Below are 11,930 nucleotides of genomic sequence, written 5' to 3'. Positions count from 1 at the left end.
TTTTACGACCAGCCGACTGGTGCACCACCTCGTTTCTGAATTCGCAACCACAAAGCCGCCAATTCAAATTGAAACCGCTGCAACGGCCGACCGTTTCAATGTGCGCGGAGCACCGGTTTCGTGACTGTTATTGCTGTTATGTGCTTTTGCGTCCATCAGTTGTTGAGAGGACTGGCAAAACACGGGAATTGAGTGCTTGTGGAATGACAAATGTGGGAAATTCCGCATCGGAAGGCAGCTGTCGAGGCCAGAATATTCGATTCTTCCAACAGAAGGTGAGTGTTATGCACTCCGCTAGAAAGACGGTGCAAAGGAAACCGTTGTCGCCGTCAATACTTCATTTGTGCCCTTCGTTCGAAATCTTAGCGCAAGTGAACGAGTTGTTATGGCAAAAAAAAAAAATGTTGTCACGAAAGCGACGTACAATTGCAGCGATCGAAATGAAATGATGTCCTGGCCTCTGTAAACTTGCGGATGTCAATAAACGATTTGTTCTCACTTGCTGCTTACTGTGGTCTGTGCCGGTCGAGGCCATCTGGTCACCTGGCGTAACATCACTTCACTAGCGCGGCGCAAGTAAACACGCGACCAGCGTGCCAGCCAGGAGCCATCAGGAGCAGCCACGGCCGGACTCGACGCCCCTTTCGCGCGCGGGAGGAGGAGAGTCGAGTCCGGCCGTGGAGCAGCGAGCCGGCGGCCGCCGTGCGAGAGCAGCCATGTTATTAAGGAGCTCAAGCGGCCTGTGCAAAAAGCATCCGCCATGTTTACAAAGCCGTGTTTACAGCGCCATCAAGCGGGCGTACTGGGTAGTTCACGACGCCGCCACTACGCTTTTTCTGGCACTACAGGCAAAGCTAGACCTTTGCTTCTCTAAAATCCTCCCTGTTCTGTGGTTCAGTTCGGTTCTCGCATTAGTACGCGCCTAGTTGAAACAGAGTTGTTTTCAGCTGCTAAATTCGCCCCAACACCGTGACTGAGCAGGGAAAAAGTGCCGCCACCCATGAAAATTATTTTTCAGCTAAGTCGACAGCGTTTCCGACGCTTGCGTTAAGCGTTTTTCCCGCGTGGAGCGTCTGTGACAGCGACCGGGATTTTCGGTCCGTAGAGTTGCTGTGTGCAGCGTCGTGATTTTTTACTTTCCGCACTGTTTAACCAGCTTGTTGATCGTAATCTAAAGCATAACTCAAATTATAAGCTTAGCTTGAAGACTCCGTATGCAAGTTTTAAACTCTTTCGCTTCGCGGCACTGAAAATGAGTCGCGCCGTGATGTACAGCTGACTAGTGCTGTATGTGCTTCGCTTGCGGAACAGGTAACTAAAAAAATCATGTGCTTTTGTTTCGTTGTTGTACAGTTGTATGTATTTGACTAAAATAGTTACTAAGCAACTAGTTGTCACAATCCCGGTAATGTTCCGTGCCTTCTGAAGTTTATTGTAGCAATCGTTTATCTGTTAGCGTATTGGGGCCATACGTCGCTGCCGTTAGACTGAGTGAGTTCTGTCGTTGATGTGTCCGCGTTATGTGGAGATATACTACCGCAAGCGCAGTTTTAACTATTTGGAAGGCAATTCGGTGGATGTTCGCGACCGCTCGCACAAATTCGACTGCTTCGTTTCCGTGCGCTCGCTGTGTACAAGCAAAATAACAAAGAAAAGCAGCCATCTTCGATTAATTTTGCTGTCGACGTTTTTAATCGCATCGTTTGTAGTTTTGGGGGTCTTGGTTGGGTACGTAAGCTCTTATGTCAAGTGCACGAACCTTTGACTGCTAATTCTAACGCTAATTCGCGTCGTAGCTTAAGTGGTCCCGTTAGCCGCTACAGGTTTTGTGTTTTTGCTACTACGAGTTGCGCTTATTCGGCCGTAGCAGTCTGTGTTCTCCTCTGAAAATTGCAATTAACGGTTTGAGTTTTATTTGTAGCATGATTGAAAATCCGGATGCACTAATTACTGAGATTAAGTGTCCATAAATTTCGACGTGCCCAAAATCTTTCAACTATTTGTTATTGGTACCCCGTGAAGGAAGTAGCTGAAAATATATGCATTTCTCGCAAAAAAAAAAAAAAAAAAATCGAGGGCTGGTTGTTTGGCACGTTTAGTGTAACGCTTATTCAAGCGCGTAAAATTCACGCAAAATATTGTTCAGGTAAATAGATTATTCTTACAAAGTACCTCTACAGGCAAGCAGTATCACTTCTAATGCATGATACTGCGTTAGCTTGATAGACGATCTAGCCCACAGAAAAAAAAAAAAAAAGCGAATATTTTTTGGGCTTAAAAAATGTCTGCATAATGAATATGATGCATGTTACTAAGAGTTTCTTAGCCCTTGTACCGGTAAAAAACAGTGTTCACTGAGTGATAATTCTGGGTAATTTATGCTTGAAGTTCACTCAGAGGTTGCATTCAAGTGCCACGATTAAGTGACATTGTGTTTCGTGAAGAAACTAACCACCCTGCATATGCAGTGACGAAATCTTTTGCCTGCAATGGGGTATCGTTATGGGTCATTACAATTTAGTGAGACTTTACCAATCATTTTGATTGTGGAGAGAACTGTTTCCAAGGCTGGCATTGACATGAGCTGCTTCAGGACTGTTATGGCTGAGCACGAGGTCACGGGTTCGATTCCTGACCACGGCGGCAGCTTTTCTGATGGAGGCAAAAATGGCCTGTGTGTGCAATATTTTGGCGCACGTTAAAGATCCCCAGGTGGTCAAAATTAATCCGGAGCCCTCCACTGCGGCGCGCCTCATCGCCTGCGTTGCGTCGGCGCGTTAAAGCTTGCAATCAATCAAGAACTGTTATGACCAGCAGTGTCTTAGGAGTAACGATAGCCACTGGTGGGAGGTGTTACGAGTTCCAGGTGGCAGTTTATTTTTTTGTATGTGTCGCAGATGAATTCCATGTGGTGTCAGTTAAAGTGTCAAGCGAATTAAGTTGAAAATTCCACTGATTCGTAGAACGTAAAATCAAATAATCCAGCAACGATAAGCCCCATAATGGGGGATTGTTGTTGCGACCACAGGTTAAAGCCAACTGCACTCAGAAATTTCAACTTCCTGAAAACGTTATTTTCATATAGTCTGTCTAAAAAGACTGAAAGGTACAAAATATGGCACCTGAAATGCGCGTATCTGTGGCGCAAACGACCATAAAAAATCTGAGTTCTTAAAAGTGAATCTGACACGAGCGGGGCCATTACGGCCAGGTTAAAGTGACGCTCCTGCCAACGAGCGAGGCCGGCTGGGGCGAACCTGCGTGCAACACATCGCCCTCGCCGCAGCCCTTGGAGAAGCGCGACCAGTGGAGCTCGACCGGTTCTCCTGGCTGGCCGTTAGAAAAAGCATAGGGCCGGCCGCAATGTCGCTTCTGCTTCATGGCTGTTAGCCCAATCGGTCGTTAGGTGCATCTTTGCCTACAATGAAGGTATTTTAAGCGTCTCTAACTAATTAAAAGCGCATTTCACGGCGCTACCAGTCACAACCCCAGTTGGTTTGGGGTATGTACTGTACGTTCAAAGTAAATTTGGTCGAGGTGAAATTTGAGTGCAGTTGGCCTTTAATGTTGCAGACAAGTCGCTGAAGTACTGTCGCAGGAGTAAAATATGAGTTCAGTGCGACACCCAAAAATTACACTTATACACAGCATGGGAAGATGAATAATCCTGCAGTTTGTTTCGAACCGCATATATATGTTGCATATCTTAGCAGTCGAGCTTTGGACAAACAAAAACGGTAGCTTGTGGCTAAAGCTTGTTTGCATCGCAGACGAACTGCTCAGGTACTGTTGCCAAACGCGGTGTCAGTCACATAATGCCCGACCTCTGCTTGAAATATGAACGAAAGCAATGCAGCATCGTCATTAAGTACAGCTGATATTGCTGTGTGCAATCTCGGTTGCATTATTAGAGCCCTTTTCTGTCTTTCTTTCTTTTTATTTTTTCTCGTTTTATGCAGGACAGCGCGGGCGGAAATGTCGGACGACGACACGGCGACCTTGTCGGATGACGAAGGCAGCCAACGGTACGGTTTGGACTTCCCCCGGGATACGGCTAGCAACTTTTAAAGCGATAGTCTTTCTTAGGCTACTTGAACGTCAACAATTTTGATCTGTCTCTCTGCCCCTCCCTCGATTCAGCCACCTGGCCAAAAGTTACGAGAACACACCATTGAGACGTTTATATAGGCAAAACCATTCAAAACCTGGTAAAATAGCTCGCACTTGTCAACATTTCTCAACAAGAAGAAAACATTATGCATACTCGAGGTCAAATCAGTGCATAATTGCTACTTGCAGTGTTTTTTTTTTTAATTTAAAAATAGGTGACTGCTTGATTTTTGTGATAGCAAATAATAAGAACCTCTTGAAAACAGTGTTTTAACGAAAAAATACGGCAAGGGCCTGCACCTCCTGGCAGCATTCAAAGTCCAGCAGTACAGAAAGGTTCCAATAGATGGCGTGTGGTCTGTGGAATGTGGGAAAATTGAATATGCTTCAGTAATCCTTCACTGTGTTTATCACGAAAGGGGAAGGGCATGAGAGGTGGGCAGGAGATAGAAAAGAGGAATTTATGTGGCAGAAGACCACAGTCTTTTGATGACATTTGCAACTAAGTGAGCAGATGCGCGGCCAGTTCTGGGGTGATGGTCGGCAGTGTGTCGGACTGGGAACTCTTCCTGGGTGGTAGAGCTTTGGAAAACCAAAAATGGTAGCTCGTCACTAAGGCTTGCCTGCATTGCGGACATTGCTCAAGTACCGTCGCCAAACACTGTGTCCGTCACGCAGTGTCTGACTTCTGCTCGAAATTTTAATGCAAGCAATGCGGCGTGGTCGTCAGTACAAGATTGCTGCGTGCAATCTTGGTGGCATTGTTAGTCATTTTTAAGTGCAGAGCACTTTAGCTAAGGGCTTGCCTTGTTGTTGTAGCTCACTCGCTGGACCCAGGTAGAGCCACACGGCGTTCTGTCGTCGCGGCGTCCCAGAGAGGCTTCGAAAGCCAAGCTGTTTATGTAGTCAAGTGTTGGAAACTCGTGAACCGCTGGCACTTGTCATACATCTCCCCGTTGTTTAGCGCACAAAAACTGCAGGTACATTTGAGGCAAAATATATGTAATTAACCAGTAGCACCCACATTCATTTAGTTAGGAACGCTCGTCGGGTTGGTCTTTACGTTAGTAAGCGAAAAAAGTGTCTGTGCAACACTGGCACGTGCGGTAGGAAAAGCAAGCACAAAAAGAACGGAACTCCCGTTGGCGCAGTTTCGGGCAGAAGGCGCGCGAGCGCTGCGAAGGCGGGAAATTTGAATTGCATTGGCTGGTAGCAGTGAGTGGATAACGGCGCTACAGCCCATTATGGTGAACCGCTGCTCTCTGCACTTCCGTCAGCTTTCACGTTGAGTGGAACGGCTTTAATTTTTTGTTTTTTTAATCGCTTCTCGTTCTGTGCAGGTCAGTGCGGACACGCATGTCCGACGACGACACGGCCACCCTGTCGGACGACGAGGGCAGCCAGCCGCCAGATGGGGACGCCCTGTGGGAAGTGGCTAGCAACTTCTCGGGGGTGGTCGGCAGCGTGTCAGACGAGGACGAGGAACTGTTCCTGGACTCCAACGACAGCATGACCAGTGATTCCAATGACATCCAACTGGTCAGCCTTGAAGACATGAGTGACGTTAGTGCTGTTTTTTATGTCCGCTCTTAACCATTACAGATAGGTGTTGAGCCTATCTGTAATAACTGCTCAGTCATAAGTGACAGTGCCAGGAACTGTCACAGCGGTGCTTCATTAGAGCATCAATATTAAAGGGACCCTGCAACACACTTTGGGCAGTGCAAGTAAACCTGCGCGACGTTTAGATTACATTGCCAGGAATACCTGAGCATTATATTACACGTCCACGTGAAGCAGTGAGTGCACAAATTATTGTGAAAGATGCGGAAATACCAATCGCGCTCTCTTCAATTATCCTCATTATGCACCCTTGGCATGGCCTAAACGACGACGTTGCGGCCATGGCTGTCCTATTGGCTGCCGCTGGCTTATTTCTCGCATTTCCGGTGGTGATCCGCCAAGGTCAGTGCGGTGTACCAACCCCTTCTATGCCTGAACCTGTACGCACAGTTTTGGCGTTTCTTTTGTGTTTTGAGTGCGCGTGGAGTTTGAGTGACAATCTCAATACAGTCTACGCCCGTTACGACGGACCCTCTGAATTTGGACAAAAACGTCCGCTGTAGCCGAAGTATGCAGTATCCGACAAGGGGGGGGGGGGGGGGGTATGAGCCTTACAGTGGGTACTTAGACCGATATTGCATGCATAGTACATACACTTTGCTCTTTCTACACGCCTGCAGCACCTCTGCACAGTGTTCGTGCGAGGGCAAAGAATCGCGTAAACAGTTTCCAAAGCTTAGCCCCGGCACTTGGAGAAGGCCTAGTGCATGCGGTCAAGCGTGTAAAGACGCATGATAAGCTGAACAAATAAAGCAAGAACATAACTAGGCGCAATTATTAAGGGGAGACGCGGGTCTTGGAATCCCGAAATTTGGCCAAAAAATCGATTTTTAGAAATCGCCATTTTCGGAAAGTAGTGCTATTTTTCTACCGGTTAGCAAAATATCCAGACCCAGGAGTACGTATTTGAGCCATAATATCAATTTATAGCACCGACGCCCGGTAAAATCGGCCAAGATTCGACGCGAAAATAGCATTTTTTCGACGACTCGCCCCTCGGGTTCTACATGCGCCACGGCGTCCATCTTGGTCTCATTCGAAAGCGCGTCTTTTCGTTTTCAATTCCCCGACAGAACCACTCCGTTTCGTCCGTTGGTTGCGAGTAAAACCGGGGTAGAAAAGAGACGGATCGCGCCGCCTAATTGGTTACTGACTGCACGTGACCGCAGGGCGCAACCTCATTGGCTGGGCGCCGTGGGTCGTCTGCTCGGCACTCTCATCACTGGGCAACGGCTCATGTATTCGTCTATGCGAGGACCGGCGAAAGCCCCGCATGGCGTAAAAATAAAGTAAAGATGTCTATCGATAACCGAAAGGAAGAACAGGCATTATTAAAAGCGCCTGAAATACGATTTTCTGCTCCTGTGACGACGACTTATCGCGAGAACGGCGCCGAGACGGAGGTAGGCTTAGCGCCCGCGCGGGCTGCCGAGACGATAGCGTAGCGATATGATTACGCCTGCGGGGGCACTAAGGTGCGTCTATCTTTCGATCAGCAGCAAATAGAAAGAAAATAAATGATAAAGTGGAGGATGCCGCATGCCGACGTCGCAAGGGAAGTGTGTTCATTCTGTTATCAACGATGCTGCGGCGGTTCGGCCCGCACTCCGGCGCGCGCTTCCTCGTCGGCAGGTTACCATATAGATGAGCGATTTGAGAATTATAAATGTTCGCACTGTGCACAATGTGCGTTGGTGACGTGATATACGAGTAGATTAAACCGAAAACGTGGTTATCCCACCTAGCCAAGCGCATGCACGTTAACAGTGGCGGGCATTCCGTTACCAGCCCCTTCGCTGCAACTCACTTCACGCGATGCAAATCCGATTTGATTGCTACAAATGATGCAGTAACATAACAAAATAGCGTTTACCACTGTGGTGCACGCTCGGCACCTCAGCCCTAGTCGCCAAAGAGAGACGGCGCGATGCCAACAGCATAAAAATTGAAGCAACGTTCTGGCTTTGCTTTTGTTCAGTTTTTCTGCCAGGTGCCATCTGTAGACAGAGGATTTCATAATTTTCCCACCAACTGATTTCAGCAAACTTGGTATGCTCGTGTTGAGCGAAACGCGAGCTACATTCTAGAACCTTTCTTTTTTTCATATGCTCAATAGATAAAACTGTCACTTGTAGTAAAACTTCAACTGCGATTTTCTCAGCTTCCCTTTTTTTGCATATGTGCCTAGCCTTACAGGGGTTTTGAGGTAGTTTTTTTCAAAGGATTTCTACAAGTGTTATACCGTTGAATTCGGGATAAAATGAACTGCATGCTGAAGCTATTTTAATTGGCTCATTTTGCCTCAAATAAATGTTATGAGTAATAATTAGAGGTCATTAAGTTTTCAGAAAACTGTACTTGGCATAATTAGATTAATTCTATCCAATCAACTATCTTTACAGGAATATAAATAGCTTCAGCATGCATGGCAGGTCTTAAGCTACACATCCATACCATTTATTAAAAAAAAAATTGAATAAAAAGTTCCTTAAAGGCCCGTAAGAAATTACTTAATTAGGCTCCAGTGTTTTCTTTATAACTCAGAAAATAATTATACCACTTGAAAACTAATTACATATTTGAAATGAGGAAGACAAAACACATATGCACAGTGATTTTCATTATCACAGACCAATTAATAAAAAAGTTCATTTCAAGACCCACGTCTCCCCTTAACCAGCTATAAAACATCAGTCGTGGCCATCGACATTAGCTAGGCTCTTTTAAATCCCCTCACGACGAGTTCCCGAAACCGTTCGTCAAACAAGTCAGATCGCAGCCTCAAGGCAGCTTCCATATTTTTAGCGATTTTAGGCTGGTCATTGAAACAGCTGTAATGAAATAATCTGATGACGGACAGCTGTAAAATCGAAAGTTAGACCAGTTGGACTGTGCACGGTTACCGGCAGATGGCACACAATGGATGGGAACCAACCCCTACTTGAGGCATTTCTTACCTTTTTCACCGAATGGAACGAGAACGATGCATGCGTGGGAATAATAAAAGCCGAACTTCACTGAACCCGAGTTTTTTATTACATAAAAAAACTGACGAGGGCAAACTCGCCTCGGAGTGCACCACTTCGAGTATTTGATAGCCCTGTTTTCACCCTGTTTTCAATCTCACCGGAGTAGCGTTTATCGGCAGCGGCCTTGTTCTTGACGGTAGAGCGGACACTGTGTTTAGACAGGCCTGTACTTCTGGCGATGTCAGCCTGTTTTTCCCCATGTTCAACAGCGTTAATTACGCTTAATTTATCCGACAGTGAAATCACCTGCCCTGCCACTCATGCCGCTGGTCGCACAAAAAAAAAAAAAAAAGCCACTGGCACTGGCTTGGCTTGGCTGTGCTAACGACTCAGCTGCCAGCAATGCTGCCAGACATAAGTTTTCTAGCCAAAATAAACAAAGAAAAAGCACACCGGGCGCCGGTCCCGCGGAAGTCCGCTATAAACGTTCAGTCGAAACAATTTTCGCCTAAAATTTAGTCTGTTGTAGCTGATAGTCTGCTCTAGCCGGGTCCGTTGTGAGCGGAGTGGACTCCATTTAAAATGCATGGGGACCAGACAAACCAACAGAAATGGTCTGTTGTAACCGAAAGTTCGTTGTTGCCGGATCCGCTGTAATGAGCGTAGACTGTACTCCCCTTTCAACGAGACCACCAGACAACGCACGTTTATTGCTTCAAAAATGCCCTTCCAGCCTGAGCACGCGTTTGTGAGCAGGCAGCCATGCCTGCATTTTTGTGGCACCAGACTGGAAATAGACACCTCCACGTTGCGGAGAAAAGGAGAAAACTCCCTGGCCTGTAATATATCGAAGGCCGCCAAAGAGAATGCCGCGAGCCGCCTCCCTCTCTGGGAGAGAGCGCGCAGCTTTTGGCGCGTTGTCTGCAGTTGAGTTGAGAGGGAACGAATAGGCGCGATTTCTCATTGCGCGTAGTTTCGGCGATTGTGAACGGATTTTCGTGATTCTTTTGGGAGTACATTGCTGGGACTTTACCACAAAATACATTCCGAGTAGTCGATGGTAAGTGCTGCAAGGTCCCTTTAATGTGTGAGTACCTATCATTGACGCTTTACTTGGCTCAGTTGCCAAAAACAACAACAAAAAAAACATGGCATTTCCAGGGAAGCATGACCAAAACTTGTCACCAAAATACCAGTTGGCTGCGAGCGTAGGTTTGTGACTGCCCGAAACTAGCCCTATTGTTATGCTTTGAGGTCTAACATCATCAACCACCCGGCGCAAATCAACGTTAAAGTTGAGCATAGGCCTAGCAACATATTCATTCAGCAGGATTGACCAGTGAGGTTGACAGCGGTCGTCAGAAGCTGACGGTCGCTGAACCAGTTACCGTTTGGCTTCGACTTCAGCATACTACCCACTACTCTCGCATACCCACTCGAGTAAATTGAGTTATGACGATGATGACAGCTGCTGGGGGGGGAAGCTCACCGCTTCTTGAGAAACCACCCTTGCTGTGACCTCAGCCTGGTGGAGCAAACAGGATGAAGCCACAGTGTACGAGGTGGACGGTGCAGGATCGTAGCGTTGTTGCAGCACTAGTTTAGCGGAACATGTGGCCAGTTTATACTCGTCTAAGAGGATCAAATAGGGATCCTTTGTTGTCCTGTGTTTTTGCAACATCACGTGCTCAGCAACTGAAAACTCGGTGACATAACTTCGCAAAAAAATAACTGAACGAGAACGGAGGATGAGGCATTCTCGCATCATAAAAGAAAGTGTAGGTATCGTCGTAGTCTTCTTTTTTTTAATTTTATGGGCGAATTATTTAGCTGTATTCTAGAGCCTCAACCGCGCTCAGTTTCCCAAAAGTTGGCGTCATAACTTTACAAAATAACTCAACGAAAAAGGGATGATGAGGCATTCTCGCATCATAAAAGAAAGTTTAGGTGCCCTCATCCCTTGAAGCTTGGAGAAAGAGCAAACACTATGCACCCTTAGTTGCTACCTTGCAAACTGGTTGCAGGAATGTTAAGCTGTTGTTTTTCAAAGCTTTATCAGCCTTAATAATGTTGACTTTTTTGCTAATTATAGGACCTATACAGACATTTTTTGCTTGTTCACAAATGGTTTTCGCAAAAAAGCATGCTCACAGTTCGTTAAGTTTTGCCTCGCTAACTTGCGAGGGCTTGTCACAGCCAACGTCACCAAATTTGCAAGATGGACGCTGCGAGTGGAAGGAGGCACTGTTGAACGCTGTTTTCCTGTGAAAAAAAAAAAATCGCAAACTATTCAGATTAGTCAGGGTGGATGACCAGTGAATCTGTTTAGCACATGACACAGAGGTGAGGTAGAACTTTGAGCTAAGGTTCGAACTCGTTCATTATCTCAATTGGTGGTCGGGATGACAAGAGGTGTGCGCACGCATTTATTGGCTGTCTTTCTGGTTTTATGTGCAATCGTATGGACGACTACTGTTGCCCTGAAACGCCAGACGAAACTAGATGCTCGGCATTTTGATATGCCTGCTGTCGGGTGGAAAGTAGACACACTCAGCATACCTGCCACCATGGGAGAGCAGAAAAACAAGGAAAAGAAGGCGCGTAAATGCTTGGAAGGACAACTAAGAGAGGTCTGTGGAAGTGCAGACACGGCCGACGCTGGTCGCGCAGTGGCAGTTATTGAAACCTGTCGAGTCAAAGCAAGTGTGCGAACCCAACTAAAAAGCAAGCAAGCTTGCAAACCAACTTAATTAAGGGGGAAGAGTGGTCTTAGAGCTACTTTTTTTTTATTTACTAACCAAGTTTAATGAAACTGCTGAGTGTTATGGAGTTTTCTGTGCTGATTTCAAATCTGTAATTATATTTTGTGCAAGTTAATTATTTTTCTAGATAATTAGTCATTAGTTGCCATTATTTTGGGTTGCAATCACAAAATAACCGCTCCATACAATGGCGATTACCCTGTAGGTAGGCAGACAAATGACTGAAGAATAGGAAGTTGGGAAAACTTTTCTGATTTAGCTATTTTTGGTCATTCCACTACACACTGAACTTCACTCCTCCCGCGCTCTGCCAGAAATGGCTCACAGGTGGTGTCAGTTGAACACAATAATTTTCCAAACCTCCATTTGAGAAATTTGTTTCCAACAGGGTGTTCTCCACACATTAGGTATCAGAAGCAAAAAAAAAACAAAAAAAAACAGCTATACCTGTTCTGGGTGCCGAGAT

General features: G+C 46.2%; 1 protein-coding gene across 2 annotated transcripts in view; it reads left to right on the top strand.

The window, feature by feature from the left end:
• Positions 1-875: 875 nt before the first annotated feature.
• LOC144162805 (E3 ubiquitin-protein ligase RFWD3-like) overlaps positions 876-11,930 on the top strand; it is a 46,769-nt gene continuing 35,714 nt past the window's right edge. The window contains exons 1-3 of one of the 2 annotated variants that reach the window (XM_077693469.1): positions 876-1,097; positions 3,960-4,025; positions 5,451-5,673. In XM_077693469.1, coding sequence (XP_077549595.1) covers positions 3,976-4,025; positions 5,451-5,673 — 273 coding nt within the window. In that variant the 5' untranslated portion in view covers positions 876-1,097; positions 3,960-3,975. Of the gene's footprint in view, positions 1,312-3,959; positions 4,026-5,450; positions 5,674-11,930 lie in introns of both variants that reach the window. The other variant, XM_077693468.1, reaches the window with a different exon arrangement.

The sequence above is a fragment of the Haemaphysalis longicornis genome, unplaced genomic scaffold (assembly GCF_048455015.1).
Source record: "Haemaphysalis longicornis isolate Haplotype H1 unplaced genomic scaffold, Haemaphysalis longicornis Haplotype H1 scaffold_12, whole genome shotgun sequence".
In the NCBI taxonomy this organism is placed as follows: Eukaryota; Metazoa; Arthropoda; class Arachnida; order Ixodida; family Ixodidae; genus Haemaphysalis; species Haemaphysalis longicornis.
This window is presented reverse-complemented; position numbering and strand designations above follow the sequence as displayed.